This window comes from Drosophila subpulchrella, chromosome 3R (genome assembly GCF_014743375.2).
Source record: "Drosophila subpulchrella strain 33 F10 #4 breed RU33 chromosome 3R, RU_Dsub_v1.1 Primary Assembly, whole genome shotgun sequence".
NCBI lineage: Eukaryota > Metazoa > Arthropoda > Insecta > Diptera > Drosophilidae > Drosophila > Drosophila subpulchrella.
The window spans coordinates 17,894,542-17,912,130 of NC_050609.1; the positions used below are offsets into that span (position 1 = coordinate 17,894,542).

The following is a 17,589-nucleotide window of genomic DNA, read 5'->3' on the forward strand; positions in this document are numbered from 1 at the left end:
TTTCCATTTTACAAACAAATTCACCTAACTTTTTGCCCACAGTAGTAAATGTAATTGTATTTCAATAAAACAGGAAATTGTTCCTTAGCCATGGACAATTTTTATTTGATTGCTTAAAGTTGCCAACAAGGCAAAACTGAAAATTAACATGTGATTTTACTGCCCCTCCTGTGCCTTTTTTTTATTCTTCATACGCATTCAAGTTCTTTTTGGGCAAGATGATATTGAAGTGCTGGTACTTGGTCCACGACAGCAATATATCCTTTGTCCTGCCGTGCGGGGCTTCGCCGAATGTCTGGGAATAGATTCGATCACCGTCAGATTCAATAAAGCAAATGCCACACACTTACCTTGCAGCACCCATAAATCTTAATCAAGTTCTTATCCTCTTTGTTATTGATGAACCCTCCGCCCAGGCATTTCGTGCATATGCCAATATCGTCCATTTCCTCCACTGTGGATTCATAAATTTGCTCTGGGAACACAAGGGATTAGAATTTAGAGCGAAGAAAGAAGCTAAACTAACCGTGGTCCTTCGTGTCCGATCCTCGAACGATCGTCCTACCGAACCTGGTAAAACCGTGCATGTGAATCGTCATCAATAGGTACTTGTTCTTTCCCTTTGAAATCTGAACCCGCGGAACATTTATCAAAAGGGCGTTAACTCGCGAAGTACTTTGCCCTCGAATGGGCCTAACTATTTGCGAAATGGGAGCCAGAAAGTTCATTGTTTTCATTTTGGAAAATTTTGTATAAAAAGGCACTGGAATTTAGATGAAGTATTCCGAAAAAAGTTGGTCTGAACAGTAACAAGGCTTCAGCTAGACTGATTTTATCTGGGGCCTTCAAGTCAAATGATAAATTTAGAACTGTCACAAAAGTCACAGCACCTAAGATCGACAGTTTCTTCACAAATATTAGTGGATATAATAATAAATGCATAATTACACATATCACTGCTAGGGATCGAGCATTTCGTATATAGCCCAATTTCTTTCTTACCCTTTAAATATCAGAAAACCATATTCCATTCATTTTAACTGTGCAATTTGTATTTAAGTTAATTTAACATTTCTTAAATATTAAATTACACATATCACTGCTAGGGATCGAGCATTTCGTAAATAGCCCATATATCAACAACTTCTTTCTTACCCTTTAAATATCAGAAAACCATATTCCATTCACTTTAACTGTGCAATTTGTATTTAAGTTAATTTAACATTTCTTAAATATGTGAAACTTTAATTCTTAACGCTGATTTTGAAGTCCTTGTAGGTGGTCCACGCTTGTAGTATATTCCTCGTCCTTTTGTGATCAGCACCGCCGAATGTCTGAGGATACATTCTATTCAGCCAACTGTTACAGCAAAGACATCCCTTTTACTTACTCTAGAGGTGCCATAAATCTTAATTTTCTTCTTGTCTTCCTCGTTGAGAATTCTTCCGCCGCCAAGGCATTTTGAACATATGCCCTGGGGTTCCATCTCCTCCAAAATCGAGTCAAAAATGTCCACTGTAAATGAGTTATGTTAAAAAATCAAGGACATGCCAGCATCCTGGACTCACAATGATTGTCGACATCAGCTCCACGAACGATAACTCTTCCGAAATTCGTAAACCCGTGTGTATGGATCATGACTAACAAGTAACGATTTTCACCTTTGGTTATCCTAACCCTGGGAATTCCCACCAGACTGATCAGATCGGTAGAGTAACATTTTTCTAATATTAGGCATAGACATTAGTTATATTGCATATAGGATATATTACTCCATATATAGCTTACTCAACGGAGAAACACAATGTGGAAGACGACTCAGAGACTTGATAAATTTCATTTTATTTTTCCAAAGGGAATACAAGTGAAATTTCTATACAACTTGATTAATTTAGATCCGAAAAGGTTTAGTATAAGCACAGTAACACAGCTCCTAACCAACTGTTTTTCAGAGTGAATTTTAAAATTTCAAATGCCATTTCCGTAAAAGTCATGGCCCATAAGATTGTAGGTCAATTTCCAGGTTGTATGTCGCTGTTTTCTTCCCTTGATTCCAGCTAATACCCTTCATCAGAGGTTTCGATCGTATAATCAGGATATTTGGTGGTCAGGATGCGTTTCGTTTGGGCGTGATCAGCTTTTCCAAAGCCCTGAAAATTAGCAAGCAGAACCATTTTTTAAATAATCGGAATCATATAAAGATATGTAGGGGCTAAAAAGATCGTAAGTGGCTCGGGTAGTAAAATACCATGGATGGTAATGGTACGGTCCTTAGAAACTGGGAATTTCCTGTAGGCCCAGTACTGTGGGATTTAAGATCCTCCAAAGACCCACCTGTGAGTATCCGTAGACCTTGATGTACTTCTTATCGGGGTTGTGTTCGATGCGGCCGCCACCAGGACATTCGGCACGCAGTCCCAGCTTCTTGAAGACCTTCTCCTCGCGATCGAAGATGTCGGCTACAGGAAAGGTTTAGAGGATTAATGGTTGAGCAATAGCCACTGGGAAACCCACTTACCATGCCATTCGCAGTCCGAAAAGCCCCGAATCACAGCCTTGGAAGCATCTCCTCCGTCGATAACGTTGATCAAAATGTACTTGAAAATGCCCTCTGGGCTGATGTGCACCAGGGGAACGCCTGCAAGTGCTTCCTCGGACATTTTGTGTATCAGTCGTAGTCCTTTGGAGAAGAATTGAAGACGATTCATTGCGGAGAAGTGCTTAAAAAAAGGAATTTACGCTTACCAACCGGCAAAAATAGCCTACTCGTGTATAGGGATGTACAAAATATATCAAAATACCAATCGTTGGTATTTTTTTAAATAAAAATATTTATATCGTGATATTTTTTACGTCGCCGCTGTCACTTAAATACCAGAAACGTAAGTGTCAGCAAACGTAAGAGCCAAGTAAGTCAGTAGAAAAGTGGTGGTAAGAAATAAATCAAAATATTTATACATCGTTATTTTTTGAATAAAAATAAATATTTATATCGTGATACTTTTTTCACCTGACATAACGAATATCGCTGTGAGAAAACCGCTCTGAATTTAAAAACGAACTAGTTCGAAAAATTTAGAATGCACAGCTCTAGTTTCCCAACCCAACTCCCTAGAGGGCGCTCCTCTCTCAAATCCAGTTACCTCTTTTCACCACATTGGCGCGATCAAATGTTAATGTCAAACAGAATGTTAAGATGCCACGTTAGCAAGGACACCCTCCCAGCATTCGTACCGTTGCGCAGATTTGAGCAAAAATCGATACTACCGTCGATACTATCGGTACAGCTCTAGCGTTCACAACAAAATATACACAAATTAAATTGTTAAAGCCGAATTTTCCCGATTTCTAGGCGAAGAGATGAGCTCAACGCGTCCGTTCTGCTTCGTTTGCGGCAAGGAGAAGTCCGTGGGCGTGTTCCAGCTAATAGAAGGTAACCATGTCTCCGCCGCCCAGTGGTAAAACCTAATAGCCGACATTTTGCAGGCTGCATAGTGCCAGGGACCTTCAAGCCGATCAAGGATATACTGAAGTACTTCGAGAAGATCATCAACCAGCGGCTGGATCTCGCGCCCAACTCCGCCGCCTGCCGGGACTGCCTGGAGTACCTCTTCAACTACGACCGGCTGGTAAGGAACCTCAGCCAGGTGCAGCGCCAGATTGCGGACGCACTTCTGGGCTGCCGGCAGGTGGAGGGCAAGCCGGAGACCAAACAGCAGGCCTCCAAGAGGGCCAGGGTCCAAGTGCCGGCCTTCAAGATCATCCAGGCCAGCCCGCTGCAGGAGCGGTCGCCCGAAAAGCAGGAGGAGCTCGAGCCAGAGGAGGAGGGCGAGGGCGAGGAGTTCATGCGGGAGGAGATGCTGGACGAGGACTTCCAATTCAGCGAGCCGGACGACAGCATGCCCTCCTCGGAGGAGGAGTTCTTCACCGAGACCACCGAGATACCCTGCCACATCTGCGGCGAGATGTTCTCCAGCCAGGAGGTTCTCGAGCGGCACATCAAGGCGGACACCTGCCAGAAGTCGGAGCAAGCCACCTGCCAAGTGTGCGGCCTGAAGGTCAAGGACGACGAGGTGCTCGATCTGCACATGAACCTGCACGAGGGCAAGACCGAACTGGAGTGCCGCTACTGCGACAAGAAGTTCTCCCACAAGCGGAACGTCCTGCGGCACATGGAGGTGCACTGGGACAAGAAGAAGTACCAGTGCGACAAGTGCGGCGAGCGCTTCTCGCTGTCGTGGCTAATGTACAACCATTTGATGCGCCACGACGCCGAGGAGAACGCCCTGATCTGCGAGGTGTGCCACCAGCAGTTCAAGACCAAGCGCACTTACAAGCACCACTTGCGCACCCACCAGACCGATCGGCCACGTTATCCCTGCCCCGACTGCGAGAAGTCCTTCGTCGACAAGTACACTTTGAAGGTGCACAAGCGAGTCCACCAGCCGGTCGAAAAGCCAGAGTCGGCGGAGTCGGCCAAGGAATCCACCGCGGCGTTCTTTTAGATGTAGTCCCTTGCTAGTTTAATCTAAGAAGCCCAGCTTATGGGCCCCTAAGCGCGTATGTATCATAAAATTAAATCTAAACAATCAATGACGGAAATACCAGTTCTTTGCCTGTATTTCAGGAACTCTAGCAGGTAAAATCGCGGAATTCGCGAAATTTCGCCGGCCATGGTAATAAATTGGGCAGATGTTTTCCCAATTCCCAGAAGAGGTCCTTCTACCTGTTAATGGGACGTATATAAAGTCATGACGCGCAATATTAGCATTTAGTTGAACAGTTCAGCTTTACCCGGAAGCACATCTTATAGAGCTATGGAGTCGTTATTGGTTCAGTTAAACACTTGCAGTGACCTGATCGCAGAGGGCTACAGCAGCACGGGCAACATGGGCTGGCTGAACGAGTTCTGCGCCACCTTCCTGGACTTTGCCAGCGATCTGAAGGCCAGATTGCCAGAGGTGGCCCCCAGTGGCGCCAACTTGGAGGTGGAGACCATCTTTCTGTGCCTCACCCAGGTGGTCACGTGCATCACCCACTTGGAGCGGACCATAAGCCTGGATGCCTCGCAGATGACCAGGCAGCACTTTCTCGATCGTTTGGACTGGTGTTTGCGCCGAATGCTGATCTCCCTGACGCAACTGCAAAACAACGTGGCCCCAGTGAAGAACCTGGAGGATCATTCGTTCGTCGAGCTAATGGATCTGGCACTGGATCACCTGGATGATTACATGGAGAAGCTGGCACAGAGGAGCAGCAACTCGCTGCACATCCTGGAGGAGAGCTTCGCGGAGGACAGCTTCCAGCTGGCCAGCATAGTGAATCATATTGTTCGACACGTCTTGGCATTCGCCAATGTGGCCATTAAATCGGACAAGATGGCCCTGACCTCTCTTTGCGAGACTCTACTCAGCGAATGTGCCACTTTTCACGAGGAGGCCGGTGATCCGAATTGTGGCCACCGCAAGCTGGAGGCACTCTCTTTGGAACGAGCTCTCTACGCCTTGGAATCCTTCCTAAACGAGGCCATGCTGCACTTGCTCTTCGTCAGTTTGATCGAACTGGAGAACACTTCGGTGGAGAAACTGAAGGAGGCACTGCAAAAGAATGCTAATGGTGCCCAAGAACTGATCTCCGCCTTTGACACCAATATGGATCGCATTCAGCAGATTGGAGTGCTGGCCATAGCCTTCTCGCAGGACATCAAAACCAAGACGATTGTGAGGAGCTGCCTGGCCTCATTGGAATCCCTGGATGCCTGCATTGTACCAGCCCTCCAGTTGCCCGAATCCGTTTCGTCCATACACCATGTGGAAATCCTGCAAGAGCATTTCAACCAGGAGCTGTTGATTTTCCGGAACGTTATCCACGAAATCATAGACAGCTGCTCCCTGATCAACAACTACCTGGATATGCTGGGCGAGAGTATCCACATTCAGGAGAAGAGTCACCAGAAGGTGATTGTCCAGCGGGGCAGTGTGTTGGTGGAGCACTTCCGGCTGCCGGTGAACTACTCGGGTCTCAGCGCGGATGGCCAGCGGGTGCACAAGGATCTCATCCTGATCCTGCGGGAGTGCCAGGCTGTGGTTGATCTGGACATTCCGGTGGAGCCCAAGCGCATCGTTAAACGCCTCAAGATATTGTACTCTGTTCTGGCCAAGCTGAGGGACTTAATAAGCAAGGATAATCTTGAAACCGACAGTTCGATTGCCACTGATCCAGAGATTCCCTCTAATGACACCAGAACTTTTGTACGAAATAGTAGATCCGTGTCTAAGAGACATCGTTCCTTTGTAAAACAAACCGGAAATTGCTCGGTCTTTGGGCCACAGGACACCTTCACTGAGTCCGCAAGCAATGAAAGCGATCTTATAAGTTTTCAGATAAAAGACGTTCTTAGATTAGATTGAGCATCCATGACACACAATATTCTAAATAGGTATGTCTATAATAATAAAATGTAACCATTTTTAAATGCTTCATTAATTTGAAGCTATTTTTAAAATTTTAGAAGGTTGATATAAAGAGGTCTTTCAAGTGGTTTCCAATCCCTGAACTATTCTATATAAGTATATATATAAAAGAATGTAATCTCTGGATTTGTAATTGCTTCATTTACTTGAAGTTATTCACATAATTTTTAGACACAATAAACATTTAAAAAACAAAAACAAACAAAATATCTATTTTATTGGGTACCAAGTTCTTAAGGAGGAAGCAAGTTGGTCATATAAATATCTTGTTGAAAAAATAATAGTAGCTGTACCAAAAAAAACAACATCTAAAAATGCTAGGTACATAAATGATAAAAATATTACAATTAAAGTTTATTGTTTATTGTATAAACTTCATCCACTATTCTGATACAAATTTTTATTTTCATACCGATTATAAAATTAATCAATGTATGTTTTTCTTTTTAGAATTCGAATTTTAAAAATATAAATAATTTATAGTTCACATCAATTTAAATTGTAATTACTAAAAAATAGTTATGTATATTGTATTGTTGTAACACATTTATGTTTCCTGTTTTTTCCTTCCGTTCCACTCCAGGGCGTTGCCATCCCTGGTCGAGTAGAAAACAGGGCTGCCAACTCTTTTTCCATACCGCAGAGAGTTGCCAACTCGATTTCTAGCACATGGTTGCATTTCACGCGTTTTGGTATAGCGTCCGATATTCGTTCATTTTGCCAACTCTATTAAATTTATACACAATTTCCCCTCTCTGAGGTTGTAAACAATAGGCCGCCGTTTTAACCGGGCACCGCATAGCACTGCAAACCAGAATCCGCCCGCCGCAATGGACTCTTGCTTCTTTTGCGGCGCCGTCGAGCTGAGCGATGGCGTCTACGAGAAGCTGTCGGCCAAGGTGCCCTCCTCGCAGAAAACCGTCTCGCTGGTGCTCACCCACCTGGCCAACTGCATCCAGACGCCGCTGGACCTCAAGCCCAGCGCCCGGCTGTGCCCGCGCTGCTTTCAAGAGCTCTCCGAGTACGACACCATCATGGTCAACCTGATGACCACCCAGAAAAGGCTTACCAATCAGCTGAAGGGCGCTCTAAAGTCCGTTTTCGAGGTGGTCGGCGAGTCCGCAGAAGATATACTGGTGGAGGAGGTGGAGATCCCCGCCAGCGATGCCGACACAGACGCCGATGCCGAGGCAGACGCCCTCTTTGTTGAGCTGGTCAAGGAGCAGGACCAGGACTCCGACACGGACATAAAGAGGGAGTTCGAAGACGATGAGGACGACGAGAACAACGAGGACGACGACGATGAGGAGTTCATCTGCGAGGAGGTGGAGGTGGGTGACTCGGAGGGCGGCCAGTACGGCAAGTCCTCCGATGGCGAGGACAGGCCGATGAAGAAGCGCGTCAAGCAGGAGTGCGCCACCTGCGGCAAGGTGTACAACTCATGGTATCAGCTGCAGAAGCACACCAGCGAGGAGCACTCGAAGCAGCCGAACCACATCTGTCCCATCTGCGGGGTGATCCGCCGGGACGAGGAGTACCTGGAGCTGCACATGAACCTGCACGAGGGCAAGACGGAGAAGCAGTGCCGCTACTGTCCCAAGAGCTTCTCGCGGCCGGTGAACACGCTGCGTCACATGCGCATGCACTGGGACAAGAAGAAGTACCAGTGCGAGAAGTGCGGCCTGCGGTTCTCGCAGGACAACCTGCTCTACAACCACCGGCTGCGGCACGAGGCCGAGGAGAATCCCATTATCTGCAGCATTTGCAATGTGTCGTTCAAGTCGCGCAAGACCTTCAACCATCACACGCTGATACACAAGGAGAACCGGCCAAGGCACTACTGCTCCGTGTGCCCCAAGTCCTTTACCGAGCGCTACACCCTCAAGATGCACATGAAGACGCACGAGGGCGACGTGGTGTACGGCGTACGCGAGGAAGCGCCCGTCGACGAGCAGCAAGTAGTCGAGGAGCTGCACGTGGACGTCGACGAATCGGAGGCGGCCGTCACCGTCATCATGTCCGATAACGATGAGAACAGCGGCTTCTGCCTGATATGTAACACTAACTTTGAGAACAAGAAGGAGCTGGAGCACCACTTGCAATTCGATCACGACGTAGTCTTGAAATAAACTACCATTGCCTACACTAAGTAATTATATCTCCCTAGTATATCTCCTTTTCTGTGTACTTGATTGTTGTAGAAGGTCTACAATATATAATTTACTGGTATTCGAATTAAAATTATATTGATTTAAGCTGCAGTCTTTTTAATAAGCTTTAATCTTTCTTATTAAAAAAATTATAAAAATCCAGTAACTGACACTAACTTTGATTTTATATGAATTCTTTAAATCCACAATGCAATTAATTATTTTTCCAATATTGTATATACTTTTGAATTAAGCTGTCATCAATTATTTGCCAATAAATATTTCAAAAACAAAGGACGGTTTTGAAGAATGCTTTACAAAAGTGTATCACTATCAATGTGCAAAGAATACCATTTAATAAAGATCTTTTCATATATTTTAATCGGTCTAAAGGTCACGAGAATATTCCTGTCCCTATATACAGCCCAGTGTAAACTATGCACCATAGGTCAACCCAAGATATATACACCAATCTTAGAAACATTGCCAAACGGATCACACACATCCTTTTTACAAAAAAGTCCGGTATATTAACGTTTTCAAACTTGTATTCCGACCACGTTATAAGAACTCTCAAGAACCTTAAGCTTACTCGTTCTCTTGAGAACGCAGGCGACCGTTGGGGTTGGTGAGGCGGATCGACAGCTGCTTGGCGCGCTCTACGATCTCCTTGCGCTTCTTGGAGCTCACGCCGTGGGCGATCTCGCCGCAGTAGACGCGGTTCTGCATGAGCAGGACCTCCAGCTCACGCACGTTGTGCACCAGGAACTTCTTGAATCCGGTGGGCAGCATGTGGCGGGTGAGCTTGTTCGATCCGTAACCGATGTTGGGCATCAGATACTGTCCCTTGAAGCGGCGACGCACTCTGTTGTCGATACCTTTGGGCTTGCGCCATTTGTGCTACGGGGAAATGTCTCATAAATACAGAGTTTTAAATACAATCTATGGTGTATCACTCACCGACAGCTTAGCATAACGATCCGACTGGTGGCGGATGAAGTGCTTGGTGCGCTTCTTCACGATCTTGGGCCTGTATGCTGGGCGGATGGTCATCTTGATGCTGAAAGGGCACAATAAAATCACATTTTAGTACACTAGCCTGGAGTATATACATTCCACATATGTGATTTAATAACTAAACGGGTCATAACAAACAAGATTCCCAACTAAGGTATAGATCAACAAAGTTGGGGTGGCTTTTACAGTTAGTTTCGCGCTCTATCCATAGAGTTCCGGTCCGTTTCCCCAAGCACTTCCAACACAAACAGTGGCCATTCTTCTGAGACTCACAGAAATGGGGTCGAAACTGGGCAAAATACGAACCGCTAACTTGCAAACAGCACACGGACCAACAGAGTCGAACTTAATACCGCTGGAATCAAGAATAATGGCTAAAAAGTTATTAAAATACACGTGGATCGAAAATCATGCACATACCTTGCCGGAAACCAGAAGCGAAAAGAAAGTGTGGCTGCATCGCGGGCGCAAAAGGGGTTAAATTGGGCGATGTGCTGTTGGCGCGTGTTTTGTGTGCTGTAAGGCGCACTGTTAATAATACGTTTTTAAATTAATTTTTTCGATTTAACTTAGTTTTTTTAATGGATTTGAAAATTTGATAAGCAGATAAAATAAAATGTTCTTTTGTATTCTAGGCTTTCAAAAAATGTATAAATATATTTTTGTTTTATTTCTAAAATCAGCTTGAAAGTAAAAATATAAGATAAGTGCTTTGAAAAGGTAATTTTTTATGTTTCAACAATTTAGCAATGTTTTAAATTTAAAACGTTTAAAATTTGGAAATAATTAGTGCTGATTACTGTGTAACTAGTGATGTAATGAGTGATTTGATTTTTTACAACTTTTAAAAGATAAATAGAAGTAAAAGCAAAACCCCATTAAATTATTTAAAAACTTAAGGAAAACATTGTAGACCCCTAAGTTTAAGTAAATTTAGGATAACAGAGTCCTTTGGTATGCCTCGAGGGCCCACATACGGTCACACTGGCGGGCGCCGTCAAACCGTGGTTCTTCTTCATCTATTTACTTCTGAAATTCATTATATAATTAAACCGATGTGAAGCGAAATCAAAACAAACCAGCGCAAACCCAGTGTGTGAGTAGTTACAATGGTAACGCGGTGACAAATGCGCACTTCTCCACACGCCCGTATTGAAGTTAGGATCAGAGCAAGATGAAAGACGATGGAGCACCGAATGTCGCGAAAACCACCGACCCACCGCCCCCGAAACGGGTTCCATCTGGCGGAGCCCCCGCCCACTGCACGGACCTAGAGATCTCCCGGGGCGGAAGCGTTTTCTCCGATCGATTCTTCGGGGCCTTCCAGTGGGAGGAGTTCGCCTGCGGATGCGGAGCCGCCTTCGTCAACATCGCTGCCACCTATCCCATCTACAAGATGATATTCCGCCAAATGCTGCACGGCGTGCCCATCACCTCGGCCTTCGCCCAGCTGCGCCACGAGGGGCTGGGCTTCCTGTACCGCGGCATGCTCCCGCCGCTCGCCCAGAAGACCATCTCCCTGTCCATCATGTTCGGCGTGTTCGACGGCACGAGGCGGTACCTCGTGGAGGACTATCGCCTGAACGACTACGGGGCCAAGGTGATCGCCGGAGTGGTCGCCGGCAGCGCCGAGTCCATCCTCCTGCCCTTCGAGCGGGTGCAAACCCTTCTAGCGGACTCCAAGTTCCACCAGCACTTCTCCAACACACCGAACGCATTCAGGTGAGCTGGGCAGAACTAACTTTGTGACTAAAATCCTTGGTTGGCTTATTTTTCGTAAAGAACTCGCGCTGATTTAAGCTGGAACCAAATTATATACAGTTTACACATGGCTGACTTATATTTCATAAAGAATTCGCGTTCATTTAAGCTGGAGTTATGCTAGATTGTCAGGCGGCCTCCTTTAAGATCGGGAATTGTCTATGTCCAGACAGCTTTTTTTAGAAAGCCTTTGATATCCCTGTTTTTTTTTACAAACAAATACATCTTCAATAGAAAAAAAACATTAAAATGCACCTAACAAACAGAAGGGAAAGTTTGTTATGTATAACAGACCCCCTTGCGAGGGCATTAAAGAGATAAGATTATTATTAAACCTGTTAAAATATATCTTCATAAGTGGGTCTGGTTTTGGTGGTAAACGAGATAAGATAGAGATTCCAATGATGAAAGTATATTAGGTTTATACCAAGTTTTCGTTTGTAATTTAGCTTTTCAGAGCTGCGAAACTTTCTTATAAATAAATGTTTGGGGTTCCAATTATCATGCATAAGATAGTATGATACATTTGGCAAATTTTTGCACGAGCATTTTAATAATTTCGTATATACTATTGAGTAACTCAATTTGTTGATAACGAGAAGTATTCTGAGGATCATTTTACCATGGAAAAAAATGTTTGTATTAATTGAGCCAATAAAGCATAATTGGTGTTTTATACTGAAATCGAGATACGATGCTTTTATAAACACTTGTTTAAATTCGTTGAGAAAATGTAAAATATTGAAAAGGTTAGACATTGATTAATATCTATAAATAATACAAAATATGGTAACCGACCGGGAAATATCCATCTCATCCACACGTCTCTCTACTTTATTATCCCCCAGGTATGTGGTGGCCCACCATGGCTATCGGGAGCTCTACAGGGGACTTGAACCAGTATTTTGGCGCAACGGCCTGTCCAACGCGTTGTTCTTTGTGCTGCGCGAGGAGGCCAGCATCCGACTGCCCGATAGAGTAAGTGTTCTATGCCCCCCGTCACATAGAAACCCTATTCAAAACCTTTTCCAACCCACAGCAATCCGTGTCCAGTCGGACGGCTCAGGAATTCGTGGCGGGCGCGGTGATCGGGGCGAGCATAAGCACAATTTTCTATCCGCTCAACGTGATCAAGGTGTCGCTGCAGAGTGACATGGGCCAGAGGTCGGAGGGCAGCTGGCAGGCGTGCAAGCGAATTTACATTGAGCGCGACTGCCGCATCGCGAACTTCTACCGCGGATGCGCCTTCAACACGGGCCGCTCCTTCATCAGCTGGGGCATCATGAACACGGCCTACGAAAACCTTAAGAAACTAATGCACCAGCAGCCGCAGATCCCGCTGACCTCGGAGTAAAACTAGAGTATACTTAGCTGATTGTACACAAACGGTTACTTCTGCCTTTTAGCTAGCCAATTATTTCTCTCGGTTTAAGTCTCGTCTAAGTCGCTTGTGTTGAGATGCTGAATTCTAGGTGTTAATGTACATATGCACATCGTAAGCGGAGGCCACATGCTCCTCCTCCTCCTCCTCATATCTGTATATCAATTTAATTCGCCCCGCGGATGCCAAGTACAATACCACGTGAGCATTTAAAGGTTCCCAAACTACGAGTTACGGTTTAGTTAGCAACTATACGAGTACGTGTAAATAATTCTAGAGGATGTACAATATAATACGAGTGTGTTGTTTGTTCGCCAATGACTTTGTGATTCATTGAAGTTACTAAAACTGATTAATTTACGCTGTAATTTCAATGTTCTTAAACAAAAATAAAAGTGTATTTGTAATTACGAAGTTAAAGCATACATCTTATGTAAGTTTCAGCATTTCCATGGTTATCTATAAGCACATAGTATATTATTAAGATCTAATCTAGGGACTAGCAGTAGGGAACGAGTATCACAAGTAAGATTATGTGTAGGTGGCGCGAGCCAAGCGACCTATCGCTTTTTAAGGGAGCTGCGGTATCGCTGGTAGAAATCCTCCATGGCCCGGTACTGGGGCTCCAGGATGTCGGGTATCTCCTTGTCCAGCGAGGCGAAGTACACCATGGCCACCGAGCTGGTGCCCCTGAATTCCTGCTCATAGCGCCGCAGCTGCTGGAAGAATCCGGAGTTCGGACGAACCTGAGGCCTAATGGACTGCACATGCTTGTAGGCCTCGCGGAGACTCATCCCGGCGTGCTTCATCAGGTAAGCCAGGCATAAGCTGGCCGATCGGCTGACCCCGGCCACGCAGTGGATCAACGTGCAGCCACCGGACAGACGCACTTCCTCGATCAGATCGGCCACCTCATCGAAATGCTTGTACAAGTCCGCCTCTGAACGATCCTGGACTGGGATCCGCAGATACAGCGGATTCTTTTGACTGGGCAGTGGGGTGTCGGGCAGTTCGGGGGCCACGTTGATGACGCAGCTCACGCCCAGCTTGTCCATGTAGGCGGGCACCACCGCCGCCGCTCCGCAAAGGATCAGGGAGGGGGTGAGGCGGGACAGGCCAGGATATGGGGTGTGATCCTCTGGGGCACTTAGCTTGCTGTGAAAAGAGAAAAGAATATGGGGCATTTAGATTTTAAGTGTTTCAAATTTTAAAAATCATTTTGCTTTTTGAAAAATTAAGTTCCTTATAAAATGAATGTTAGGATATTTCCTTTTACATGCTAAAAAACATAATAACGAAAATCCTATCATTCTGAAGAATTCGCTCAGTACCATGCATATATGATATTAAATTTAAAAAATTGTACAACCTATAATTTATATATAATTTAATAATGAATCGTAATCAAATGATTATGCAATTTCATCAAATTTGTAGATGGTAACAATATATATACAAATGTTTCGGTTAGACTGCCAAATATTGCTGCGTATGAATTCTTGGCTGGATAACCAGATGCATTTCGTATATGTACGTATATTAATAGAGGGTGAAAAAACCGATAAAATAAGAACAATTCTCGTGGGAACAAAGGAGAGCATTTGGTGTTAAGCCAAACACAAATATCTCATAAACAAATGGCAGGTATTCGTGAATTTTTGCGTAGTACTGCAAAAGCTCTTCAACATGAAACGGGCAGGGTAATTTTGTGAATGGAAACTTAAACAACAATCAACAAACGATCCAATCCCAGCAGATCCCATCCCAGCAGCAAAGTATTTATCAGACGACGTCATGGTTTTTTGCGCTGCGTAGGCACAAACAATAAACATATTGCCAAGATACATATAGGTCTACCCAAATTTGTATCTGTACACCTCAAATATGGCTGTTTATAATTAGTTTCGCGGAGTGTATAATAAATGGAGGCGATGTGAAAATAGAATGGATCTATAATGGTATTTGGCGAATGCGTAAACAAACATATCAGTCATCATTTAAATGGTATATTATCTACAACGCCTATGATCTTGTTTTTTAATCAATCTTACTGAAAAACAATTTAATAACAAAAAGGTCGGTTATCTTTTCATTTAAAAAGACAAATATTTATAACAGATCTTTGGATATTTGAGTAAACAAAAGGATTGGTCATATTGGTCTAGTATTAAAATAGATCTGTCAACATATTATCTTTATTTTGATCGAAACATTCTTAATGTTCCTATGTATATGCAACATGATAATTTAAATAGAGAACTGCCATCTGGTTCTTTTGCGCCCTATCCATCAACCCAATCTCCTGGACAGCCCCCCTTGTCATCAGAGATCAAATGGAAGGTGCCCAAACCAAACCCCCTCTTCAATTTCCCGCTTCTGTCATCGCCGCCAAAAGTTCCTGCCACTGAGGAATGTAAATGTAAATTTAAACACTCCACTTATTTATTTGCCGAAAATATAGATACCCTTTCAGAAAGTCAAAAATAATGAAACTACTTATAAAGGTATCTAAAAGAAAAAAAATTAAGTTGCATACTTATAGAACCCTTTTTAAATTATATCAAAACACTGGTAATTTCGTGGACAATGAATATTAAATAAAATTAAAATCGATATTATTTAAATGAATTTTAAATCCGAACAAAATGTTCATAATTCATTAGAGTGTTGCCTTTTTCTGCATGTCAAAAAAATGTCTTTTTTGTTTTATTATATGTTTACGGCGACTTGGCGTCGTCATTAAATAATAATCACAAATTCCGCTGGCACGGCGCCAAAATTAATCATCGGTCACTTTCACTAGACCAAAAGCCACTGGCATCGGCTGAAAAATTTTGTGTTTTGAAAATAAGTGAAATTAAAATATTTCACACCGCCCGCCTTTATGGATGATTTTGTTTTTTTATTATCACCAAATGCAAAAATAAAAGCAAGAACAAATTGAGATGTTTTCGAATTCCAAGTCCATTATTTATGTATTCGCTAAAGAGTGGTGGAATTTGAAATCCTTGTCGCTGGGCTAGTTTTGCATTTTCAATCACATGGTTTTGTTTTTGAGAAAAAACTAGGTTAATGTGGGATGGAAAAGAACTATGATATTTTATGCTTGTAAAACTCGGCATTCTTTTGTATATCTTGTAAATTGCCAAAAATTCCAACCCGCAAAAATTTTTTAAAGTCAAGATATTAAAATTTTTACCTCGGTCCCAGAAAATTGGGTATTTTCGACTGCCAAAATTTTTGACAGACCTGCGGACGGACCTCCGTCTGCCCCATGATAAATGACTAATTTCATTTTCGCAATTATGGTGTCCTTGAATTCAATTGTCAGAGTCAGGGCCTCCGATAAAGAATGCCAAGATTACGCCGAAAAACTCAAGTATAATTTAAATAAAGTCCCATAAATTTTGCATTGCAATGTGTACATTGTATACACATTTATTTCCGACATGATTTCCGCGTTGAACAAATGGGACAATAGCAAAAAAGCGGGCCATGCTCGAAATATGCCCAGATGTAAATACATTGGAATTCAGGATGGAATTTGGTCCAAAAACAAATTAGATTTGAAAAACGCATGTGGCCGAATTGGGTGCATAAGAACTATGAAGTATTGAGCTTCAAAGGCAGCAAATTATGAGTTTTTTGCATTAAAATATACATTTATAAAAATGTTGTGTTTTTTATAATTTACATATACATTTATACAACTTTTAAATTGTTTGCACCCCATACAAATTTGAAAAATATTCATAAAATTCAAATTAAAATCCTTTAAAAATGAATTTTATGTTATATTAAAAAATGATTTAGTAGTAATTACTTCTTTGAAAATGTGATTAGTTATAAATAAAAATCCTAAATGTACCCACGATATTTTTATAAAACACACAATAATGCTACATAGTTACGTAGTAAGTTTGTATAAAATTTCTAGTTCGGACCGGTAATTACAATAATTAATTTTAAATTGGACCAATTAAATTGTCGGGCAGCAACAAAGGTGCGTTTGCGGTGACATCAGCGCAACCTTGACTGAATGCATAACTTAGTAGGGCGCCACTTTAGTGTGAGTGATTAACAAAAACGGGCTCAAATGGCGACCGCAAACAAATGTTTTGAACCTACGATATATGCGTGCAAATGACTCACTTTTGGCAATTTTCGTTCTCGGCATTCTCATTATCAAATGGGACAATTCCTCCGATCCCGCTGACTAGTAGCTCCTGCATGTTTATGGGCTCAAGAATTCGCGCGCCACTTAAACAAGAATTTACGCCTTGCAATAAACAAATTCCACGGATTCCAGGGGAAAAAATAAAAACTATTTTCCGCCTTGGTCTCTCTCCGGCGATTCGATTCGGTAAACAAACTGAAGTTCTGTGGGAACTCAGTGGGCGGAACGATGGATAGGTACTATTCTTTTTGGCAAGCCAGAGACGACTGAGCGACGGCGAACAGAAATGCTTTCGAAAAATGTTTTCTGTTTTCAGCTGATGTGGTGAGTTTGTGCGTAAAGGTGTTTTGTGTGGGTGCCACGAGGTGGGAATTCCACCTGTGGGAGCTTTGCCAACGATTTTTGGTCTGTAATTATGTGGGCAAATCGGATGCACTGCATAAATTTGGATATGTTGCCAATTATTAGCCCTGACAGAGGGCGTTATAATTAAATTTTTCGGCATTCTGCTACTATACATTTTTAGTTACGTATTTTAAAATTTTTTAAAAGATTTAATATTTTGTTTAATTAGACCCGTTCTCAAAGAGTAAAAGGGTATATTGTAGTCCTTAGAAAGTATGTACCAGG

General features: G+C 43.1%; 9 protein-coding genes across 11 annotated transcripts; 4 read left to right on the forward strand and 5 right to left on the reverse strand.

Annotated features, from left to right (window-relative positions):
- Positions 1–77: 77 nt before the first annotated feature.
- LOC119562876 (sex-regulated protein janus-B) lies at positions 78–829 on the reverse strand. Its single transcript, XM_037875991.1, has 3 exons — positions 527–829; positions 351–475; positions 78–295 (listed from the first exon to the last, which is right to left on the reverse strand). The coding sequence occupies exons 1-3, from the start codon at positions 735–737 to the stop codon at positions 182–184; spliced, it is 450 nt and encodes a 149-aa protein (XP_037731919.1). The 5' UTR covers positions 738–829; the 3' UTR covers positions 78–181.
- Positions 830–1,188: 359 nt separating this feature from the next.
- Positions 1,189–1,930, reverse strand: LOC119554937 (sex-regulated protein janus-B). Its single transcript, XM_037866050.1, has 4 exons — positions 1,789–1,930; positions 1,569–1,724; positions 1,391–1,515; positions 1,189–1,334 (listed from the first exon to the last, which is right to left on the reverse strand). The coding sequence occupies exons 1-4, from the start codon at positions 1,838–1,840 to the stop codon at positions 1,245–1,247; spliced, it is 423 nt and encodes a 140-aa protein (XP_037721978.1). The 5' UTR covers positions 1,841–1,930; the 3' UTR covers positions 1,189–1,244.
- Positions 1,931–2,009: 79 nt separating this feature from the next.
- Positions 2,010–2,867, reverse strand: LOC119554947 (sex-regulated protein janus-A). Of its 3 annotated transcripts, none has more exons than XM_037866071.1 (4): positions 2,746–2,867; positions 2,519–2,680; positions 2,335–2,459; positions 2,010–2,150 (listed from the first exon to the last, which is right to left on the reverse strand). In XM_037866071.1, the coding sequence occupies exons 2-4, from the start codon at positions 2,658–2,660 to the stop codon at positions 2,058–2,060; spliced, it is 360 nt and encodes a 119-aa protein (XP_037721999.1). In that variant the 5' UTR covers positions 2,661–2,680; positions 2,746–2,867; the 3' UTR covers positions 2,010–2,057. The 3 variants fall into 3 exon arrangements, with proteins under 3 accessions (XP_037721999.1, XP_037722007.1, XP_037721990.1); XM_037866079.1 differs by having other exon boundaries at positions 2,750–2,772; XM_037866062.1 differs by lacking the exon at positions 2,746–2,867 and having other exon boundaries at positions 2,519–2,708.
- A 415-nt stretch (positions 2,868–3,282) lies between these two features.
- On the forward strand, positions 3,283–4,760 carry LOC119563084 (serendipity locus protein beta). The gene is made up of 3 exons (XM_037876310.1): positions 3,283–3,433; positions 3,487–4,560; positions 4,628–4,760. The coding sequence occupies exons 1-2, from the start codon at positions 3,361–3,363 to the stop codon at positions 4,503–4,505; spliced, it is 1,092 nt and encodes a 363-aa protein (XP_037732238.1). The 5' UTR covers positions 3,283–3,360; the 3' UTR covers positions 4,506–4,560; positions 4,628–4,760.
- Positions 4,761–4,779: 19 nt separating this feature from the next.
- LOC119563083 (serendipity locus protein alpha) lies at positions 4,780–6,550 on the forward strand. The gene has a single exon (XM_037876309.1). It carries the CDS (start codon positions 4,818–4,820, stop codon positions 6,408–6,410), a length of 1,593 nt encoding a protein of 530 aa, XP_037732237.1. The 5' UTR covers positions 4,780–4,817; the 3' UTR covers positions 6,411–6,550.
- Positions 6,551–7,140: 590 nt separating this feature from the next.
- LOC119556537 (serendipity locus protein delta) lies at positions 7,141–8,933 on the forward strand. Its single transcript, XM_037868822.1, has one exon. It carries the CDS (start codon positions 7,304–7,306, stop codon positions 8,600–8,602), a length of 1,299 nt encoding a protein of 432 aa, XP_037724750.1. The 5' UTR covers positions 7,141–7,303; the 3' UTR covers positions 8,603–8,933.
- Positions 8,934–9,153: 220 nt separating this feature from the next.
- Positions 9,154–10,083, reverse strand: LOC119556545 (60S ribosomal protein L32). The gene is made up of 3 exons (XM_037868832.1): positions 10,061–10,083; positions 9,584–9,683; positions 9,154–9,523 (listed from the first exon to the last, which is right to left on the reverse strand). The coding sequence occupies exons 2-3, from the start codon at positions 9,674–9,676 to the stop codon at positions 9,212–9,214; spliced, it is 405 nt and encodes a 134-aa protein (XP_037724760.1). The 5' UTR covers positions 9,677–9,683; positions 10,061–10,083; the 3' UTR covers positions 9,154–9,211.
- Positions 10,084–10,621: 538 nt separating this feature from the next.
- Positions 10,622–13,207, forward strand: LOC119562966 (solute carrier family 25 member 51). The gene is made up of 3 exons (XM_037876141.1): positions 10,622–11,362; positions 12,250–12,379; positions 12,441–13,207. The coding sequence occupies exons 1-3, from the start codon at positions 10,815–10,817 to the stop codon at positions 12,753–12,755; spliced, it is 993 nt and encodes a 330-aa protein (XP_037732069.1). The 5' UTR covers positions 10,622–10,814; the 3' UTR covers positions 12,756–13,207.
- LOC119562967 (dual specificity protein phosphatase 18) lies at positions 13,151–17,214 on the reverse strand. Its single transcript, XM_037876142.1, has 2 exons — positions 16,935–17,214; positions 13,151–13,937 (listed from the first exon to the last, which is right to left on the reverse strand). Exons 1-2 carry the CDS (start codon positions 17,012–17,014, stop codon positions 13,343–13,345), a joined length of 675 nt encoding a protein of 224 aa, XP_037732070.1. The 5' UTR covers positions 17,015–17,214; the 3' UTR covers positions 13,151–13,342.
- Between the last annotated feature and the right edge of the window lie 375 nt (positions 17,215–17,589).